Below are 22,143 nucleotides of genomic sequence, written 5' to 3'. Positions count from 1 at the left end.
CACTTATGAAACAATATATGAAATGGTTGTGTAAGACAGATTTTATTAGTCTCTGCTTCTAAAAGCTTTCAACAACAGGTCTGCTGCTAGTCCTGGCGACAGGGCCCCACGGAGAACCTTTTGTTCCAGAAGTGGGATCTGTTCTCGGACTGTGGGGTGGGTCTTGAAGTGCTCTAACACATTTTCCTGAATGAGATTCCACATCCAAACTTTCTGCTGCTTCCGTCGCTTGGCAGTCAGCTCCCCACTGCCAAGCATTAGGTCCTGGAATTCTTTCATTTTATCCCACATTTCAGTGATCCCCTCTCCAGTTTTGGCAGAAATACGAATCACCTATTGAAAAGGAAGAACAAAAGCTGTACTACTGAAAGTGACAGAAAACATTTTCATGGGGGCTCTGGTATTTGCCATTAACTCTTACAGATCATAGAAATTGGCAAGAGACGTAAATGAGATTTTTACGGCTGTGTCAAAATACATATACTGACCTATATAGACTGAGGTGATGTACCTCAGGTTACTACATGCACAGCAGAAATATGACATGGATTTGTGATCAAATTCTCTAGCTCAGTGATTTATTTCAATTTAGGATTCCTCATAGATGGTCAGAAGAATCCTGGACGACTTATGAGTCATAGGATGAGAAAGGCAATTCGAGGTGGTTTCTCTGAGGCCTAAGTGCCAGAAAGTGAAGCTAAATGGAGAGAAGAGCCCCATTCCCTCTGTCAAATTTGCCTGATTCAGCAAGTACTAGGACCTAAGCACCCAGAACCCGCATGTATAAGAGAGCTCCAGACTTAACACAAGCAACGCGCCTAGGGTAAATGGAAGCTGACAGTAAGATAAGCCATCATTGTTCTCATTATAACGACCACAGCAGATTGTTTAATAGCACAGTGTCTCCCTCAGACAAAGCTCCTCTCTCCCTCCCTCTCTCTCTCTTTCTCTCTCTCTCATTGGAAACAGCATCCAGCAAGCATAATGAGAATTGAAGTATCAAACCATAAGCCTTTTCTCCTACTTACTCCGAAATTGATAATCAAATTGTTCCATAATCTTTAAGGATGGTTCCCTTTCAGGATGGATTTACTATCACTTCCAAATGCCTCAAATCAAGCATTAAGCAATCTAATCCATCACATCATATTCTAGTCCTTGACATCCAGTAGTTGAAAGATTATATTTAAAATCATGACTACACAATCTGGTTTTGTCATATTTTTAAAACTATATTCTTCCCATGCAAGCAAAGATTGATTATATGTCTAGCTCGGGACTTATGTTCTCTTTCTTAATGTCCACAGACCCCTCAGGGTGACACATGGAGAATGCAGTGCAAACTAACCTTTGGTCTCCAGACTTCTGAGCGCTTGCGAAGCAATTTCAGAGCACTCACATACTCTGCTTGGATCCTTCGAGCTGGCACAATCAAGTCTCCATCACATTTAGTTATAGCTACCAGATCTGCCATCTCAATTATACCCCTTTTGATGCCCTGTAGTAAAAAAAGGAAAAGTGAGATTTATGAGAAAGATTTCATTTAATCACAACTGGCATTCAAATGGGACAATCAGTTAATACTACAATTTTAAAAGCCATATACTTCATTAACTTTATTCTGTATCTTCCTAAACCTAGGGTACCAGGAATCACGATTATTTAACAGAAATTACTGAAATGCACTGGCTCTTGGGACTATGGAAGCCACCTGTAACATATCTGCTGAATTTAGAGACTCACGTGGTGAAACACATTCAGAATTAGAGTAAATCATCAAGACATGACATGATTGAGTGGCAGGAGACAATTCATCTTGTCTCATGATGAATTCTGCTTTTCATGAGCTACACTACAGAATACACCCATCCGTCACTAGGGTGCTTAAAAAGAAAACACACATATCACTGCCATCTGCATTTCCAGAAAGATCTTTCCAAGTTTCCTTAAATGTATAGAGAATCCTTTTCAATTTGCATTTAAGAGAAATAGCTTGAGCCAAGTGTGGCGGCACATGCTTATAATCCCAGCATTTGGGAAGTTAAGGCAGGAAGATTGCTGGGAGAGAGTTTGAGGTCAACTCAAGGTACAAAGTGAGTTCAAGGCCAGCCTCAACTACATAGTGAAACCCTGTCTCAAAGAGACAAAATAAAACAAAAATAGCCTGACCGCTAAAAATGTCCCAATCTCTTGGTTTAAATTATGTTACACAGGGGCTGGGGATTTAGCTCAGCGGCACAGCGTCTGCCTGGCAAGTGGGAGGTCATGAGTTCAATTCCTGGTACCGGAAACAAAACAAAACAAAGCAAGACAAATTATGTTATGCAGAAAAGACCCGTAAAAAAGGATAAAACCTAAGGGCAGAATCTTATTTGGAATTATATTTTTCTACCTAAGATTAGGACTTCTTTTCGAATATTGTTGATATCACCTTCAATTTTAAATTCTAATAATGTTTCTAAACCACAGCATCCATACTGTGTTATCACACTTTTTTAGAATTATCAAGATACAAAGGAAATTTTCTATAATAATTTGTCTTACGTTTGAAGTTCCTAAGAGGGAACCTTGGAATGTCTTGACTGCTAAGAGCATCTTCCTTATCCATAGTGGGTACCTGGGATGACACCCAATTTTCTGCACTGTGATCACACAACACTGGGGCAGAGCAAGCCAGAAATACCTACTGTATGACAGAGGGATGGGGGACTGTACCATGGGAAAACAGCCAGACCAATGTGCAGGGAGGGGAGCCAGAGACTGAATTCACATATGTAGCCAATCATGCGATCAGTCACACCTACACAGTGAAATTCCAACAAAACCTGCAGAGCACACGGTCCAGGAGAGCTTCCTGAGGGAGACACAGCAGCTTTATGTTTGGGACTCTCCTAGACCTCTCCTTAAGTGTCTCTTCATGGGGCCGCTCCTGATTTGTAGCCTTTATCATAAAGCTGTAACTGTAATATATCACCTCTCAAGTTCTGTGAGTTGTTCTATTGACTGGTTGAACCTGACCAGCAGTAGGAACCTTCAGATTTGTAGCCAGCTGGGCAGAGGCATGGGAGGTCTGGGAGGCCTGGAGTTCGAAGCTGGTGTCTGAAGTGAGAAGAAGCTTATAGAAGACTACATCCTCCACTTGTGAACTCTGCCTTAAATTAATCCCGGAACTACACTGCTGGAGGACAGTAAGGATATGATTGTGTAACATACAACCTATGATGATGGGATCCCAGTTAAAAACACTGATGTAAGAACTCTGAACCAAGTATACTCTAAACACCCATGTAACAGTGATCTCTTTTGGCCTGAGCTATCCATTTATTCTGGTCACTTAATGGAAAAATTTAAGTTATATACTCAAAGTCATACCTATATCACCATAAGTTAGCAAAAATGCATATAAAGAATCTACCTTTGACACAGGTATTTTAGCCAATGTGAATGATGTTTCTTTATACTATTCTTACTTAATTTATGAAAACACAACACTAGAAATTTGTACTTTTTATATTTTGTGGGTGGGGTGGGGGAAAAATCAAAAATTACCTGTAACTCATCTCCTCCTGCTGGTGGCAGTAGTAAAACAAACATGTCAACCATGTCAGCAACAGCAAACTCTGATTGGCCCACACCTGCAATTTTAAATCACAACTATACTCTAAAGTATTCACAGTAATGACACTTCCTCAACTTCACCAACTGGCATTTCCATTTTACTTCATCCACGCATACTCATGGTCATGCACTCACCCATTTAAACACCCCATGTCTTGGCCCATTTTCTGTTGCTATAACAAAATACCTGAAACCAGGTAAGTTATAAAGGTTATTCTGCCCACGGTTCTGGAGACTGGGAAGTCTAAGAGCATGGCACCAGCATCTACCCGGCATCTGGTGAGGGCCTTCTTGCTACATTGTAATATGGTAGGTGCATCATGAGGTGAAACCAAGTAAGTTCAGCAGGTTCAGTCTCTCCTCTTCTTAAAAGCTGACTCATGTCATCAGGAGGGTCCCACTTTCATTATCTCATCTAATCCTAATTACCTTGCAAAGGCCCCATCTCGAAATATTATTAACAAAGGAATTTGGTGATTAATTTTCCAACACGTGAACTTTTGGGAGATACATTTAAACTAAAGTACCCCTCCTCTAAAGAATTTATTAAATGTGACTATCTCACCTCCAAGTTAACCAGTTATCCTTCAGGCCTCCTGTTGGACTGAATGGGCATCTGAGAGAGCTCCATCTTCTCCTGACTTTGAAGCTCTTTTTTGGTTCCCTTTCATCATTATGAACATTATGGCTCTAATGTAATCTAAATCTACCTGCCAATACTTTTATCTTTTTTGCCTTTCCCATCCTTAGTCCCACCCTGAAAACCCCATGAAGGACCAGGACAACTACAGGCACCCGCTCCTCTTGAAGGATGCTGGAGAAATCACTCAACCGTAGACAGATGCCTCTGAGGGCCATGGTCTCCAGCATCTGGCACATCTCCCTTGCTCCTTAGTAAACGAAAGCCCCTCCAATGTCCTCAGGTAGCTTTCCTTCCCGTTTGTCCCAGCGGTCATTACAAACCTTCACCCACTCCTGCCCTGGCTTCCCCGTTCAGTGATGATGACCTAAGTGGCAGCACCTACTTCACAGAGGACATAAGGGAAGCACTCCTTCCCCGTCTCCCTGTCCTCTCTGCACACGGACACCAACCAATGTGGCCCTGCAGCCCCTCCTACAGTCTTGGTGCAGGAAGACTGCAAAAGATGAAGCTCTCCCTCCTTCTCTTTACATTGCCTTGCTCTTCTTTATCTTTAACTCCTCCTTTGTCTTCCGGCTTGCGTCCTTCAGCAAGCTTTATAAACTGCCCAAGTCTTCCTCATCTTGAAGCCAAACCAGACATCTCACATGTTCGTTCAACCACCACCACACTTCTCACTCTCTCTTCATAGTCAAGTTTCTGGAGAAAAGCAGTTTATGCTCAATTGTCCACTTCTCTTTACTTTCAACCCACTTAAATCTGGCTTCCACATCCCTGCCCCCCCCCGAAACTTCTTGGGAAATGCTCTCCTTCCGAGGCTCCCAGGTGCCTATGCAGTACCCTATTTCCTTACTCCAGTCGCAGCAGGAGTGTCAGTGCACTGATGAGAGACGGTGCGCCCAGGACCCCTTTTCAGTGGCAATGAGTAATGAGAGAAAGCCAGTCATTAGATGGGGTTTCCAGGAGTGTTCATTAAAGGAGGCCAACCCGACTGATGGCTGCACCTCTTCTGCCTACCCTTTCCTGCTTCCTTACCTCCTCTTCCTTCTTTCTATCTAGAAAAGAGATTTGTTTGTTTGTTTGTTTGAGATAAGGTCTTGCTATGTAGTTTATGCTGGCACTGAACTCACTATATAGCCCAGGCTGGCCTCCAATGCATGGCGCTCTTCCTGCCTCAGCCTCCCAATTACTGGGATTACAGATGTGTACCATCTCACCCAGCAAAACAGAGATGTTTCTGTCACAGCTTCATCAACTGACTTTTAATCATAAGCAACCTCCAGGATGGAAACTAAGTGCTTTAAAGAGACTGGACAAAAGCAGATTTTTTTTTATTTACAGAAAATAACCACTCTTAGCTAAACATAGCTTCCAGGTAACATGGAACTCACGGCCTTGAGCAGCCTAGGCAAGTGCTCTACCACTGAGCGACAGTCCCCAGCCCACATGCTTTATTTTTATACTATTTTTTCCTTTGATTGTGCTACTGCCCCTCAGGAAACTCTTGCTCATCCCAACTTTAAATGGTAGAGTTTCTAAATCTAAGTCCTGGCTTCTGCTGGAGACTGAATTATGTCTGCCTCCACCTCTCCAGTTCCCTGGTGAAACCCTAATCCTCGCTGTGAGTCTATTTAGAGATAGGGCTGCTAAAGAAATGAGATGACTGTAAGGATCCACTAGGACTAGGGACTTCTAAGAAGAGGAGGAGACGCGAGGGGGAGCAGTGCACGGAGAAATGTCTGCGTGGGGAAATGTGAGGAGAAGCCATCTACAAACCAAGGAAAGCGGTCTCAGAAGAAAGCCTTCCTGCTGGCACCTTGATCCTGGCCTTCCCGAACTGTGAGAAAATAAATGTCTGTAGTTTAAGCCACTCAATCTGTGGTATTTTATTATGGTATTCCTAGCAAGCCAATGTGGATATCTCTCATTTTTGCCCCAGATTTTTCCCAGTTGGTCTGGACCAAATTCTTAAGGCCCCACACTACGAATTACATTGGTAACTGTAAAGTCTATACTTTTGTTCTCCATTCTTTCTCAAGACACATCATCACTTAGACACATAATAAATACTCTGCATATAAATAAATACTTTAATCTATTCACAATTGAACTCATTATTTTCCCCTCTCCAAATCCCCCTTTCCACAGCATTATCTATTATCTTCAGTGCTCCCTCCACCCCTCTCTCTCTCTCTCTTTTGCAGTATGAAAGACTGAATGCAAGGCCTTTACACCGAGCCACATTTCAAGCCAAGAGTCTTGCTAAGTCACTAAGTTGCCCATGCTAGGTGCAAATTTATGGTCCTCCCGCCCCAGTCTCCTAGAGTGCTGGTATTATGGGCATGCACGAGCACACCTGGCTAATCCCTCATCTCTTACATCTAACCAAGATGAAGTCCTGCCATGTACCCTCAGTGTTTTCCTTTAACCTGTCTCATTTTCCCCAATCCCATTTCCTCTGCTGGGTTCAGAGACCACCATCTCTTCCTTCCATTCAACGCTTCCTAATGGCTTCCCTGCCTTTGGCTGTTCTTCTAATCATTCTATTTTCCATTGCCAGGGACTTTTCCAAAACATGTATCTGCTTTTCTCACTCTCCTTTGTATCCTGCAGCGGCTCCCCACACCTTTCAGAGCAAACTCTAACCTCCTTGGCACAGTATATAAAGTGCTCGATGATCTGGCCCTGGCTACTACTCCAACCCGTCTCCCTCACACTCTGCGGTCTAAGAATCCTCGCCAGCTGCACTACTGAATAAGTCGTGTTTTCTCACTCTTCTGTGTCTTTGCAAATGCCCTTTACCTCGCACTTTAACACCAATTCTTCCTTCAAAACTGAGTTCAGCTGTCACCTCCTCTACAAAGTCTGCACTGATTCCCCCAAGTCTGAGTTAGGTTGTATTGCACACATCTATCACACAATAGTATAACTGTCTCTCCCCAAGCATGTGAATTTCTTGGGGTTTTTGTTTCAGTGTCTTCATTGCATGTAGTTGTGTGCTAAGGATATAAAAATGGAATAAAGTACAGTGGTAACCTTGCAATTCAGTTGCAGCCACAAACATGCAACAAATATTCTAACTAGAATTGTGGAAAGAATGGAGTTGGTGAATTGAGGTACCATTGTATAGCCACATAATCCAAAGATACCCAACTATCTTAGTTTTCCTAGGAAATATTATAGACATGTGAAGTGTGCTTACACAAAATAGGGGTTGCGTTTTGCTTACATAGGTCATCCTCATGCTTACTGCTCTCAAAACTCTGCCACATATAAAATATCATTTTATGTAATGGTATCAAGATACACAGCTTGTTTTCACTGTTTAAATGGTTAGCTCTTTGATGTTAGGACTGTATCCTATAAACTGGTATTTCCTATGAAGCCTGAGGAAATACCTTATATCTAATTACACCTTTAGTAGGTCTGCTGAATTACCAAAATGAAAATAGATGTCACTCATCTTTATATAGTATTCATAATAATACCATTTCCTATTTTATGAAACAGAATAAACTCACCTACAGTTTCAATAAGAATGATGTCATATCCCCCTCCTTCACACAGCAGAATGGCTTCGTTTGTGGTCCTCGTCACACCTCCTAAAGTCCCACTGGTGGGAGATGGCCTGATATACGCATTCATGTCTCTCGATAACTCAGTCATTCGAGTTTTATCACCCAAGAGTGATCCTGAAACACATAGTTACATTTTGTAATCATGGAATGCGTGCAAGGACCAATTATCAATTAGCCAGTTCCAAGGGGATATGCTTTATGACATTTCCCTGAAAATATCAAGCTGTATTTCATATTATTGAGCATTCCTCCAACTTATTAGTCATGTCAGATTAATTTTTTAACATTCCAAGGCCCTTAAGACCTACAAACGCTTCCCACTTACCAGAGATTCAAGTCTGGATGCTTCAGTCTAGCACAGAAGGCCTTGAAAGCCCAGCCCTACCTTACCTGCCCAATTGTACTTTCCACCCGTCCCAAACCAGTTCTCCAGTCCATCCAGAGTGGTTTCTTTACTGCCATTTTCACACCGGTGCATAGCTTCCTTCCCTCTTCTACATTCTCAAACTGGAGAACGTAACTCTCCTTTCCTCACCACTAATTTTCCAAATGTCAGGCCCACGGTCTGCATCCTGGCTCCACCTTTCCTGGCTATTTGACTTGGGGAGGTCATTTTACCTTCCCTGAACCCCTGCTTTCCTCAGTTACACAATAAAGATACTGAGCTATTGTGAGATTCAAATGTAATTATATGTTAGGAATAGAATGTTTACTTTGAAGTCTGTTAATAACTAAAGCACAGGATTTATCTGACTTAACAAAGATCAGTTAAAGTCTTTACTCCTTCACATGACCTTCCTGGAAGTTTCTCATCTCATGCCCGTCTCTGTGAATTTCTACAGTACAGTACCTGCTATGGAATCTGCCAGCATCCTGAAGGTCAGGAGAGAACTTTGGTATCCCTCTGCCTTCTATTACTACTCTCCATTCCCCAGTCTTTTATTTGTACAAATGACGTTTTCTTAGCCTTAAGTAAAAGCCATGCAAATGGACCTTTAAGCTGCCTTTCCACTTAGTCTGGTGCTTCTAATACTTTACTAGTTAGCAATTTGGGAGCCCACATTGAATATATAGCAGGTCATGTGAATGGATGTAACACTGTCCATACAATACACTTTTGGATTTCACATTTATATGTCTCATTTATTTCACACATTGATTGTCAACCAGGGATAAATTTGCCTTCTCTTCCCAGGAAGTCTGGCAATGTCTACAGACATTTACTTGTCACCAGCGAGGTTGGAATGCCACTGGCATCTACTGCGTAGAGGCCCAGGGTGCTGCTCAGCCTCCTTGAATTTACAGGACAGCCACCCATACCAAAGAAATAGCTGGTCCTGGATGTTACTAGTGCCAAGGTTTAGAAATCCGGCTTTAAAATAAGTCTCTTTATCTATAGGACCTTGTCTTTATAGACATTGCATGTGGGATGCTAAGAAAAAGCATTCACAGTAGGCATTCAAAATTTATTATCATGGAATGGAATTGGCTATAGTTTTTAGTTTATTGCAGCATTTTGGCAAACATCAACACCTCCAAATTCTAGAAGAATGAAAGCTCTGGAACTAATCCTACTTTCTCCTACTTTCCTTTAGCCATATAATTCCATGAGAAGGTATGTTGCCACTGTAGCTGAATACTCATTTTCACTCTGCCTAGGGGTTATTTTTCCCAAATAAAACGGATGATAAAGATTGGAAAGTTCCTTAAAGATATGCTCTTTGCTCTGAGCTCCAGTTCAGAGCGTACCCACAAGTTCCAATCCTAGGCTCACACCAACCTCGTACTTCAACTGCTTTATTTATTTCACATAAAACTTTTTATGAAAGTAATTTTCTGCATGAAATCACCTCTGTGGAAGTCCACAATCTGCTAAAGCTGTACTTCAAATTATTATCCTATAGATGCTATCACACTGAACTATGCATTAGGAAATTACTCTCCCATATAATTGTCTCTGCCAGTGAATCTAAAACTTAGTTGCAGACCCTTAGGGAGATCTCAAAAAAGTAATGCTGCTCAAACTTTAATTTAGTGCTGTTTTCCAAATGTGTATAATGTAGTAATAAGGTTTCTATTTAGAGTGTCCTGTTTATCCTCACGTGTATTTTTTTCTTTCAAAGTCTATTCATTTCTTAATCTGAGAAAATGGTCCCCACTTCTGGTTTGAGAAAGATCAGGAAGCATGCAGTAAGCAATTTTAATCTAGACTATTTTATAACATCATTCTGGCTATCAATTACTGCCCCTCACGCTATTATTTTCTTTTTCTATTGCAAATATTCTAAACTACCATGAAGGTAGAGAGGAAAAGGCCTTTTCCACCTACCTACATGAAAAATGAGGATCATAGTTTAAAAATCCTTCACTAAAGCATTTACCTTTAACAAAGTTTGTAAACTGTAAATAAATTAGACCACACCTTGGCATGGATTTATGCTTGAACTGTGTGGGGATAAATTTGATGTAGTTAACATATTTATTATAGTGAATCACAAATTTTGAGGGTTACAAGCCAGATTTCTCAGTGAATACTAAGAATAATTTCTGTCCACCTCTATTGACCTAAGGCCTGTAAAATATGTTTCCATCCTGCGGAGTACCACAGTAAGCAAACCAAACACAGCTCCTGTATTTCCCCCTTCCTAACACATGCTACATTGAAATGCTTATGTTTACTCCACTGTTTCCCTCATACGATATAAGGCCAAGAGCACTGTCTCATTCATCTTTTTATAGCACAGTACCTTCTATGTTTAATGCCTCACCTATAGAAGGCACTCAATGCTTGATAAGTGAATGAATAACCACGATATGGGAAGCTTAAATCACACAGAAGGGTAAGAGAAGAAAAACCTGAGTATTCGTATAGTATGCTTTATGTTTTCTTTAAATGATCCGTAGGGAAACTAAGTTTATATTCATTCTATCTCTGATGAGCTGCAAATTAAGCTGGAGTGACTGCATGACCTCAGATCAGTAAGTGATTGCTGAACACTGTGCAGTGTACGTTGTACTCTGTTAAGTGTTGCAGGGGGAATAGCAATATATTACATGGTCCCTCTAAGAGCTTTCTGTTTAACGAGACATAGAATAAATACAGGTGACAAGCTATAAACAGCAGCAAGATTTTTAAAGCTAAGAGAAGAGATTATTACAACATGAGGAAAATAATAAGGCACAGTTTCTGAATGACACATACAATTTGCCTGTGATCATCTTCAACTTCTGGCACCTCTTTTCCTAGTTTTCCACCCACTGAGCTACCCACAAGCTGACCTCCTCTGCAGAGTCCACCGCTCCCTACCTCCCTCCTTCAGATTTCACCTCCCACTACAGAACTCCCTTCTCCCAGGAAGACCAAACTCAACTAGCCAAGCTCACCTAACTGTGCAAATTATCACTAAACTGCGACATGGAATGCCCACAAGCCCTGCAATTAAAAAAGAATCAGCTGTACTCACCACCACTAGTGCAAGAAGAAGGGTCCACAGCTAGCACAGATAATTTGTGCCCTCTCTCAGTAAGCATTTTCCCAAAATACTCTATAAATGTTGATTTTCCAGCACCAGGGGGTCCAGACAACCCTACAGTGAAAAGAGATCTTCTAATTTAATGGAATAAATGAACTCGGCATTACGATCAGCTTTACTGAATAATACATTAAACTACCTTCTATTTCCCCTAATTTATTAAAACCACCATCAATATATTTTAACATGTCCTAAAGCAGTAAATGAAAACCCATCTCTTTAATTTCTGAGTGGGAAAATAGAAAGGAAACAATTCTGAGATCATATTTACAAAGTTCACTTTTAAAAATTAGAAAATGTGCTGTGCTTTTTTGCCGCAGTGTAGATCTTTTTGGACACACTTTATTGCCTATGCTTTCATATGCTGAATTTTTACATCTAACCAACTTTCATCATGATGCATAATTACTCCACCTGCCCCAATTCTGTCTACTTTACCTGCCTACTGGAAAAACAACTCAATACTCTAAATATTCCCAGTGATTGAGCAAGTAATTTTCTATTTATAAAGGATCACTTTTTTCTCTATCTCATTCAGAACTGAAAGACTCATTTATATAGATATTTTTCAAAATCCTGCAAAAAAAAGTTGTGATAAGAAAGCAGAAAAGTGCCCTGCCTGGAGAGCCAAGCATGGCAGGTAAGGGCAAACCCTCAGGCCAGTCAGCATGTTCCTGTTCTAGCTCTGCTAGAACTCTTACGAGCTCTATGATCTTGGCCAATTACTTAACCTCTTTCTGTGCCTCAGCATTCTCCATACAAGAATTAGATGAATTAATGTTTGCAATATGTTTAGAACAGGGTGTGGGATAAAATGTATGGCACAAGATACATGTAAGCATAATTCAATAAATTACATAAAACACAGGCATCTAATAAAGTATATGGCATGCTTTGCTCCTTACCACAAGTCTCAAGGCAGTCTTAAACACCTTTACAGGTACAAAAGAAACATTTGTGGCTTCTATTCATAATGGTGATAAAATGGTTACAACAAAGACACAGATTTGTCTGGCCTCCTAAGAGCAGGTTGGAAGAACCCGAATAGCACTGCAAAGTTACATGTGAATTTCTAAGTTAACTCAACATTTCACAGGCATTTTCTCTTCAAGGATTCACTAAAAGCTAGTGAACAGACACTTGATCACAATTAGAGTTTCTCTTTGGGAGCTTGCTATTTTCTCTACCTAGGGCATATAAAGATTACTAACACCCGAGGTAGGACTCAGAGAGGGTGGAAGAGTAAGTAGGGTGATAAATGTAGCTTGGTACAAATACTGGTTGATAACCTATTTTTTTAAATTATCTTTAAAATACTTATATTCATTACCCTACAAAACAGGAGGTATGAGTCCCTATATCGGCAATAAGCTATGACATACAAGTCTATCATAATGTCTTTTAACAAGTATTATTCATTTCCCATAACATGTCTGTACTCCGGCCACTATCTCAAGTTGTTTTGAGCAGAAGGGTTGGTTTAGATCACCTCATTCACCACTGTGGGATATTCTCACTCCACCCGAAAGAAACTGCCTCGGTTAGTTCCTGCTGGTCAAACGTTTTTAATTACTTGCCTCTAGAAAGACCAAGGAAATGCCAAAGCAATTCCATGTTGAAATGTGATGAGGATAATTATAGTTTTGATATGCTACAAACACAGGAATTCACTTTGTCTACTCAACAGAGGGATTATTGAGAAAAGGTGTAAACTGACTAATAGTTCTTTCTGTGCATATTTCTATTCTTGGTTCTAATAGATATGGCACTTTTTTCAATGTCTCAAGATTAATATTTGCAAAACTAATGGCATTTAAAACCCATCTACTCTAGGGAAAAAAAAAAACCATTAGATTGCAAACTATTTAGGCTTATTCAAAGGCAGACAGAATTTAGAAAAATATTTACTGAACTAAAAGAAAAAAAGACTGACCCACTCGAAATGCTAGTGGCTTTCCTTTGTTTAGTTGCTCTTGTTCTCGGTGGTGGACTAATACTTTCTGAAGAAGCACCTGGGCTAATTCCTTCTTCCTGCTGTGAGTTGATTCTACGAGAGTTATGGCCTCTGCTAAGCAAGCCCTGTGCCCCTGGATTAAACCGGTATAAAGTTTATCCACAAATCTTTGTTCTTTATCAGAAAGTCCTTCTGTGTGGTCCTTTAAGGTTGCTTGTACACATAATTTTCTCCTTAGACCATTTGACAGCAGCATCCACTTTGTACAATGGAGTCCACGAGACTTAAACGGCTGAGCACACTGGAGTCCTGATCTGAGATGAGGATTTGCGTGAGACATGAAGTGGTAGCGACGGAAGGGTGTTCCCAAAAGGCCTTTTAGGAAGCGCTGGTGAGGATGCAGCAGCAGCACGGGAATACTCATTTTGCTTGTAACTGAGGAAAACCCTGGGTGCTTTTCCACTCAGTGTGACTTGTGATCTCCCTAGAAGAAAGAGAGAAACCTATTTTTCTCAAGTAAGATACTAAGGTAGTGAAACGGAAAGCACGGTGTTTTCCTCATGTTCTAAAAGACACACAAAGTTCTTGGCAGTGCACATGGATGAGTTTTCTTACTAATTTAAAAAACAAGATTCCCTCCTGGGCCACAGTCAATATTCACAGTGACCCAAATCATGAAACTATTATTCTACCGTGAAGTGGAACTTACATTAAAATGTTCTTATGAACAGAAACCAAATATACAAAACCTCATTAGGGTACATATTTTCTTTTGTGCTTTTTCTTACATTCATCTTAACAATTTCCTCAGGTCAACATACCCAATTCTGAAAAGACTTCCTTGAAAACGATCTCGCTGAGGCTGGCCTTTTATTCATTCTCTACAAAAGAAAGGTGATGAGTAGTGCAGGATGGAGGCACAAGTTTAGATACATGTATATCCTTAATAGACTCACCCTGAATAATCTGGTTTACGCACACAATCAACATCAATAAGCTGTAATGCGAAGTGAACTGCTGTGTGGGTTGTGTAGTCACCAGATCAGTGTTATCTCAAAGAATAGCTGGAATCAGCCAGTGCTCAGGAGGAAGGCATGCTCCCAGCCCACCAGTTGGAAGCTGTAGGGAAGCGCACTGAAGTTTGAACCCTTTACTCAGCCCAACTCCAAATTGTGTTGGATAATACGCTGACTAGTAGACTGAGTCAGGAGAGGGCAGAGATTATGAACCCGGCCTACGCAGTCCCCTACTTAAACTGTCATGATGCTGGGAGAGTTACTTAACCACTCTGTGCTTCAGCTTTCTCTTGAGTAAAGAAAATAGGTAAGATAGCAGGGTGACTGTGAAAACAAAATAACTTAATTCACGTAAAAAGCCTGGAGCAGGGCCTAGTTCAGAGTAAGAGCTCAATTAATATTAGTTTTTATTGTTATTTTACAGATTTATACAGCATTGGTAATAATTAGGTCATAGACTTCACTTCCACTGGCAAACTAAGATTTATACACAGAGACATTAACCTATCCAGTTTGGGTTTACGATTATTTGTAAATTTTGGTTTCCCTGTACCCTGCGGCACACTGAAATAAATTACTTTACTGTCTCAAGGTCCTTCTCTAAATGGTACTTCAAGACAAAGTATAAAATTAATCTTGGCTAACAAACATTCTATTAGGGACAAAAAAGATATAATTTATTTTAATTGGTAGAACCATAAGTGCTCTTCAACTTTCCAAACATTTTTTCTATTTTGAGGAAGCCATTATAATTTCCATTTGTACAAAAGTAGTCTTACAATTTATTTAAAATATGTACATATTTTTCAAAATAATTTAAAACGCCCACTAGTGTCGTCATACAAACACACAAAATGACACTTAAACCAAATAACTTCAGAAGGGAATCCATTTTTGAAGGTCTCTTTCAATACAACCTTTAAACACAATTCTCATCAATACCACCACCATCATTAAGACTAGAAGTGCACAGGCAAAAACTGTGTTTTTATTCAACTACTATTTTCTGAACACACACTGCTTACCAGATGCTGGGATAGAAGTGATGGTACTGATGGTGATTACAGTGGTGTTTGATGTTCCAGCCATTGTACCTTGTGAACATGTTCCCTAGGTCTGCTGTAACAAATTACTAGATTTATCATGATGGAATTAGCCACTGAATTCCATCAAAAAGACTCCTTCCAAACAGAATCACATTCACAGTTCCAGGAATGAGACATGGACATACCATCTTGGAGGACACCATTAAACCCAATACATCTCATGTGGGACACTCCATCATCTTATCGCAAATAACATAATCCTAGTTCTGTACTTCAAGAGCTCACAGAATAAAATATACCAGTTCTAAAGAAAGAGCCATGTCTCTGTGGTAAGAGAAATAGGAGTTAATGCTCCTGGGGGAGTTCAAGTCACGCAGGAATCCATGTCTGAGAGAACACAAGTTGAAGAAGGATAAACGGGCTTTCCAGGCTGAGGATCTAAATGTGCACAATCACAGCAGGAACTTGGACTCTTCCCCATCATACTAGAGAAGGGTGAAACAAGTTCAGCGAGGCAGAAGACAGAGGTATATGGAAATAGTGATGAGGGATGAGGCCAGACCAGAATGTAAATGAGGCCACAGAAACCAGCTTCTGTCTCTTGGACAAACAACGTATCTTTGCGGAGGTGACACAATCGACTTTGTTGAGAGGTAAGTCTAAAAGTAGTGGTGCGAAGTCACAGTGATGAGACCCTGGTAACACAAGAGCCCAGTCTAGGAAATCCTAGCAAGGAAGCAAAGGTGACGAGGAGGACTTGACTTAGGCAAGGCATGAAGGGATGGAAAGAAGGCAGACTCAAGACCTTCTTGTCTCTGTTAGCATCTTCCAGGCCTGATACGAAGCCTGGCAAACTGCAATTGCTTTTTTAAAAAACCTGCTGATCTGAACTTATTTCATTCTCTGTTTGCCTGGCATTTTGTAGAGTTTAAAACCGCTTTCAAATACCATTTCACCTTAATCTCCAATTCCATGAGGGCAATATGACTGCCGTTAGTCTCACTTAACAGAATGGAAATCAAAAAAGAATTAAATGAGTATAACCATAGGCAACGGTAGGACCAAGGACTCAAATCCAGGCTTTTTGACTCTGTATGGCACTTTTTGTTAATAATTTGTTTTTGGAGAAAGAGAAGGACGGTGGCAGAAGGGGAGGGGGAGGGGAGGGAGACAGAGGGAGAAGGAGCAAGTGGGAGGGAGAGAGGGAGAGAGAAAAATTCTTTGGCTAAAAGGGAAATAGATATTACTAACTTTGCCCACCTTCCAAAATGAACAAGAAGCATTTACAGTTGGTATGAGGAACCCACAGACGGTGAGAAGATACTGTCAGAACACAAACATTCTTATTATCAAATCTAGTCCTATTGTCCTATGGGGAGACGCTGTCATATGTAGTCTAAGAACAAATTAAAACCATTTAAAAATGCGTTCTTTAATTAACAAGTCTACAATGACTACCAACAGCCCAAAGTAATATATTGAGAAGCGGGGACCCCATAACCAAACAGATTATAAAACATTCACTCAGCAAATACTTGAGCATTTACCAGGTGTCATGTAGTACTCCAGCACTGGATGACAATAATAATCCAAACAGCAATTTTTAAATTACAGGTAAAATTAGAATATATTCATAAAAACCTAGCAAAAAGAATTATGTGCAAGATGAAAAAGTGGTAATTAGGTTTTAGCTATGCTTCTATGCACAGAGACTTTCTTATCAGAATCACATTTAAAATTTAAAGTAAAGCTGGGAGTAGTGGTGCATGTCTGTAATCCCAGCACTCAGGAGGCTGAGGCAGGAGGATCATTGTGAGTTCAAGACCAGCCTGGGCTACAAAGTGAGCTCAAGGCCAGGCTGAACTGCATAGTGAGACCCTGTCTCAAAAAAGACAAAAAAAAAAAAAGAAAAAATTAAAGTAAAATGGTTCCCTGAAATAACAGATGTACACGGGCTAGTAAGCAACTTTGAGTATGGTAGGTTTTAAAAACTTATATGTCATAATAAAAATTAAAAGTCTAGAAAGGATATCATCTATTCTTGCCAGACAAACACCTATTCATTTCAATTAACACCTCCTCTGAGACGACCCCCTTCCCAGGCTTTTCTAGGCATTTGTTGTTCCTGTCAGTGTTGCACAGCCTTCCGTTCACCCTCTCATGTACAGTATTTATTATCTTCTTGTTTTCAGATTTATATACAGACCTCTCCCCATGGATTCTCATCCTTCACCTTCCTGATGATCCTTTCAGAGAAAGGACAGCATTTTATTCTTTATTTCCTGAGAATCTAGCACAGTGCTTACCACAAGGTAAGCATTCAATAATTTTTCTTTCATGAGTAAAAGTTCTAGCTACCCTACATTGACTTAATGTACTGCAAAGAGGAGTTAAGTAACAATACTAATCTGTGTGATCTGAGGTCCATTATTTTGCCTTCTGAGTCCCTTGATTTGAATCAGGGCACTTTTAACATCTTACAGCAAACCAGAAAGATTAAGTTTGTAAGTAATCAAAACCCAGCAGCAAGAATATCATTTAATGAAAATATGTCCATTTAGGGGCTAGGGGTGTAGCTCAGTAGTACAGTGTTTGCCTGGCATCGTCAAGGCCCTGGGTTCTATCTCCAGAAGAGCGGAAAAGAGAAGGGAGGGGAGAGAGAGGGAGGGGGGAAAGATCCAGATCTACTTATAACAATGCAAGCAAATCAATCCTTCTAAATAAGATGAATAAAAATTGCCTAATAAAATTAAAGATTAATCTAACATAAAATAATGCTCTCTTACAACAATTTAATTACATCAGCCTTAGAAAATCTACACCAACTATCTGCCAAGTCTAAGGTTTATTCTGAAGGCAAAGTTCTCTGCTTTTTATGTCAAGGCAAATCTTAAAAGGCCTTTAAGTGAAAACAAAACAAAGAACAAAGAAAAGGATGTTTTTTACCAGCCTACACCTTTTTTTTTTGGCCTAGACTAAAAAGGCTATCCAGATGTATATAATTCTAGGTTTCAACACTTTTAAAATCAAAACTCTTTCTGATTTTCTTAGTGCATGAGAATTGCAAATAGAAGCTGCTATCTTTTGCTGTTTATTATGTATGAGGTGTTGTGCATGCATCTCAGCCAATCCACACAACAATCATACAGTGAAGGAGATCCTATTTTACAGATGAAGAGGCTCACCAATTCTAGGCTGACTGACCAAGGTCAGGTTGATTGAACAAGGCCTCACAACTACAGGAATAACCTGAGAAAAACTAGACTTCATCAATCCACATCTATATGGTATGAACTCTAGAGAAAATAAAATATTATTTCACATTTGAATGTGGTACAATTATGGCTATTTATTTGAATTAATTATATTGCTTAGGCCAAAAGAAGAAGTTAATTTATATTTCCTGTGTAAATCTTAAGAGCAGGAAGTGCCAATAGTGTATTATTTACTCATATGATTAAAAAAACCAGTAATTTGTTAAGTGACAAACAGACCAACTTTTAAACGTTTTAAAATGCTTTTCACTCCACAGAAAATTCACACCTGATAACTAAATTCATAACACAGTCAACCCTATTAATGGATCCAACTAAACTGACTTTAAAGGAGCCCATAAACTTTTAAACAGTCAGTCCAACTCAGGTTTATGGGCAACATTTACCCTTATGTACATGTCATAGGTAGAAGAGAAAAATATTTACAAAACTTTCTTACAAAATTGTGTTGACACGGACATGCTCATGTAATTAAGCATCCTTTCTGGTTTTCTGATGGGAAGAAATGAAAGAACTTGGCCAATAATCAAATCAAACTTTCAGTTCACTTTCACAATTCTTCAGAGTATGGTCTCATCCTACACTTTATAAGCTAAGCACAATGAAAATAGATGAGAAATTCTGCAGCATTTAGAATATTCAGTAAGATACTTCAAAGCACTGCCATATCTAATAAACCAAAACGTCAGTTTATTAGTATACAGTGAAAACCAAGAAGTAGGCAAAAATACTGACATGGGCTGGTAAATGCACCTTCTCCTTAAATGTCCCCCAAAGGCCTAGATTTTAAATGTCCTCAAGGGCGCATGTGCTAAAGGTTTAGTTCATAGCCTGTGGTACTACCAGGAAGGTGATGAAACCTTTAAGAAGTGGAGCCTAATGGGAGGAAGTCAGATAACTGGGGGTGTTTTCTGAAGGGGTTACAGGGACTCCAGCCCATACTTCTTTCATTCCTGGCCACCACAAAGTGGACAGCTTTCCTGCCATGATATACTCTGAAAACACAGAGCCAAAGCAACAAGGTCAACCAGTCATGGACTGAAGCCTCCAAAACTATGAGCCAAACTAAATCCTCTCAATTTGTCATCTCAGGTCTTCTGTTACAGTAACAGAAAGCTGACCTACACAGTTTCCTGTCTAAAAAGGTTCACATGGACAATAGCATTTTCATGTAAATGTCCATTCCATGGACAGTAATTTAAGATTCACATTTGTCTTTCTCAACAGTATCTTTTATAACCATTCCTTCTTCTTCACTCACATTCCCACATTTCTCTTACTACAAGAGGTTTTAAGCATTCTATAGGAAAAAATGTTTATATCAAGCAACACACACATTAACTGACATTTCACCAAACAACACTTGCTCCTATTACACGTCATATACTTTCTCTATTTTTTAAATGAAGATTCCAAATTACCAATGGGTACAATCATCAGCCCAAAAAACTCCAATCTATTATAGCTATCTCTCTGCCCACTGTTAACTCATTTTCTACACTGCCATTTATCCTCATGATCATATTATTCCCCTGCTCAAAACATGAGGTTCCCTCTATTTTATATGAAAAGAAAAAAAAATATTCTTCTATGACTGAGCCATTCATTCACTGAGTAAGTATTTATGAAGAACTCATAATATGCAAGGCACTGTGCTAGGTTGTGGAGTGCACTGACATATGGGTCAAACTGGACTCCTGATATCATAAAATTTACAATCCACCCAAATCAGTCATTACATAAGTACTTCGCACTCTTTATAAGTGTTTTTGTTCACCTAACTTCTTTTCCCCCCTCTTCCACTTCTACCACACTGCTGTAACCATTCTCATCTGCACACCGCTCTCAGAAAAAGCTACATTCTTACACAACATGGCTGCCATCCATGTTCTTTGGAACGAAATGTCCTTCTCTCCCTTAATCATCTCACAAATTCCTTCTCAGCCTTCAAGAACCAACTCAAGTGTCTCCTTGATGCAGTTCTCCTGGCTTCCTTTCCTCATCCCTTCAGTTCTCTCCCATCTCTTGCCATCATGTATTAACCATGTTCTTGTTTTACTCTGCTCAACCACTGCACTGTGGTCATCTTAAGATGGCAGTCTTCCCTAAACTATGACTTATCTTTGTATCCACAGAACATTTTATTGCTCAGAGAAGAAATGAACATCTGCTATCATTTCAAATGCGCCTACAATGCCATTACACTGATTTCTTCCATTTTTGAAAACGTATTTTCCACATTTTACAGTAAATGCATATTTAGGGACTTTCTTTTTAAAGTCTGATTTCAATATATGGATGTTTTTCTTCATTAAAAATTTGCTCAGCAGCAACCAGTCTGACTTGGGATATTTGTCTTGAAATTGATCCAGTGAATATTTTCAATTTCAATAAGCCCTCTGGCAAGAAAAAGCATACAGGATTTCCAAAATCAATACATTAGGTCAGTGTCTGCAGTGCAGCAGAGTTCATACAACCAATTCAGTGCTATTGCATATGTTTCCATGTCTTAATGCTAATCACTTTTGATTTGAAGATAAGCTGTCGGATGCCATGAACCTGTTCACCATCTTCCACTACCCTTACAAAAGGCTTCACTGTCTCCTTTCCAAACACTTTCAGCAAGTTTTTGTAGAATAGGATAATGTTTCAAATAAGAAACTTTTAAATAGTCATCATTACATAAAAGTGATACAGAACAGATACTCAATTCATGCAGGGATTCTCTAAAGTTCTCTGTACACTTCACCTTTCATCACGTTTCCAATAAGATTCAGATTTCCCAATTCTATTTTTAGGCTTCTGTTATTAAGGGAAGTCTTCTATTTTCCTATATTCCATCACCATTAAATGTTCTCATCATTTTCACTGCTACCACCCTAGTTCAAATCTGCACAGCATTAAAGGGCTCTGAGACCAGCTATGGTCTCTCATATTCTCACAATATCTTCATGAGCAAAATGAAAACATGCAGACCTACAGAAGAGTCATAGCGAGTATGAATGAGTGTGTGCCTGAGGATGCGTGGAACAAGACCTGGCATCAAGCAGGTGCTAATTAACTTTCAGGAACATTCCTCTTCTCCAGTTCTACTCCTGAACTTCCCCTGTTCTACTCCTGGACTTCACAGTAGGACTCATCTTGAAATATGAATGTGGTCTGTTTACTCTCTTCAAATTCTTTCATAATTACCCATACTCTAGCACAGTTCTCAACGTGTCTTCTCCAGACCAGCAACACCTGAGAAATGATAAGTATGGTAAATTCTCAGGCCCCTGCCCCAGACCTTCTAAGTCAGAAACTGTGGAAATAACTGTGGCCTAATAATGCTTTTGTAAGCCTTATGACCTATGGTCCAGAACCTCTGTTCTATGAACAAAGTCTAGACTTCTTTATTTGGCAATATAGAGTTCCACCAAAACAATTTTCTTGCACTCACTTTTCCAATCTCTTCTAGGGAGGTTAACTTATCTTCCAAATCTG

At 39.7% G+C, this 22,143-nt stretch overlaps 1 protein-coding gene across 8 annotated transcripts in view; it reads right to left on the bottom strand.

The window, feature by feature from the left end:
• Nucleotides 1–23: 23 nt before the first annotated feature.
• Mmaa (methylmalonic aciduria (cobalamin deficiency) cblA type) overlaps nucleotides 24–22,143 on the bottom strand; it is a 24,215-nt gene continuing 2,095 nt past the window's right edge. For 4 of the 8 annotated variants that reach the window (XM_005386656.2, XM_005386657.2, XM_005386655.2 and 1 more), the window contains exons 2-8: nucleotides 14,145–14,204; nucleotides 13,303–13,807; nucleotides 11,301–11,423; nucleotides 7,780–7,950; nucleotides 3,550–3,635; nucleotides 1,349–1,498; nucleotides 24–333 (exon numbers count right to left, since the gene is read on the bottom strand). In XM_005386656.2, coding sequence (XP_005386713.1) covers nucleotides 46–333; nucleotides 1,349–1,498; nucleotides 3,550–3,635; nucleotides 7,780–7,950; nucleotides 11,301–11,423; nucleotides 13,303–13,747 — 1,263 coding nt within the window. In that variant the 5' untranslated portion in view covers nucleotides 13,748–13,807; nucleotides 14,145–14,204 and the 3' untranslated portion in view covers nucleotides 24–45. Of the gene's footprint in view, nucleotides 334–1,348; nucleotides 1,499–3,549; nucleotides 3,636–7,779; nucleotides 7,951–11,300; nucleotides 11,424–13,302; nucleotides 13,808–14,144; nucleotides 14,205–15,364; nucleotides 15,459–22,143 lie in introns of all 8 variants that reach the window. The other 4 variants (XM_013515304.1, XM_013515305.1, XM_013515302.1 and 1 more) reach the window with 3 other exon arrangements.

Source organism: Chinchilla lanigera, unplaced genomic scaffold (genome assembly GCF_000276665.1).
Source record: "Chinchilla lanigera isolate Chin_1 unplaced genomic scaffold, ChiLan1.0 scaffold00027, whole genome shotgun sequence".
Taxonomy (NCBI): domain Eukaryota; kingdom Metazoa; phylum Chordata; class Mammalia; order Rodentia; family Chinchillidae; genus Chinchilla; species Chinchilla lanigera.
This window is presented reverse-complemented; position numbering and strand designations above follow the sequence as displayed.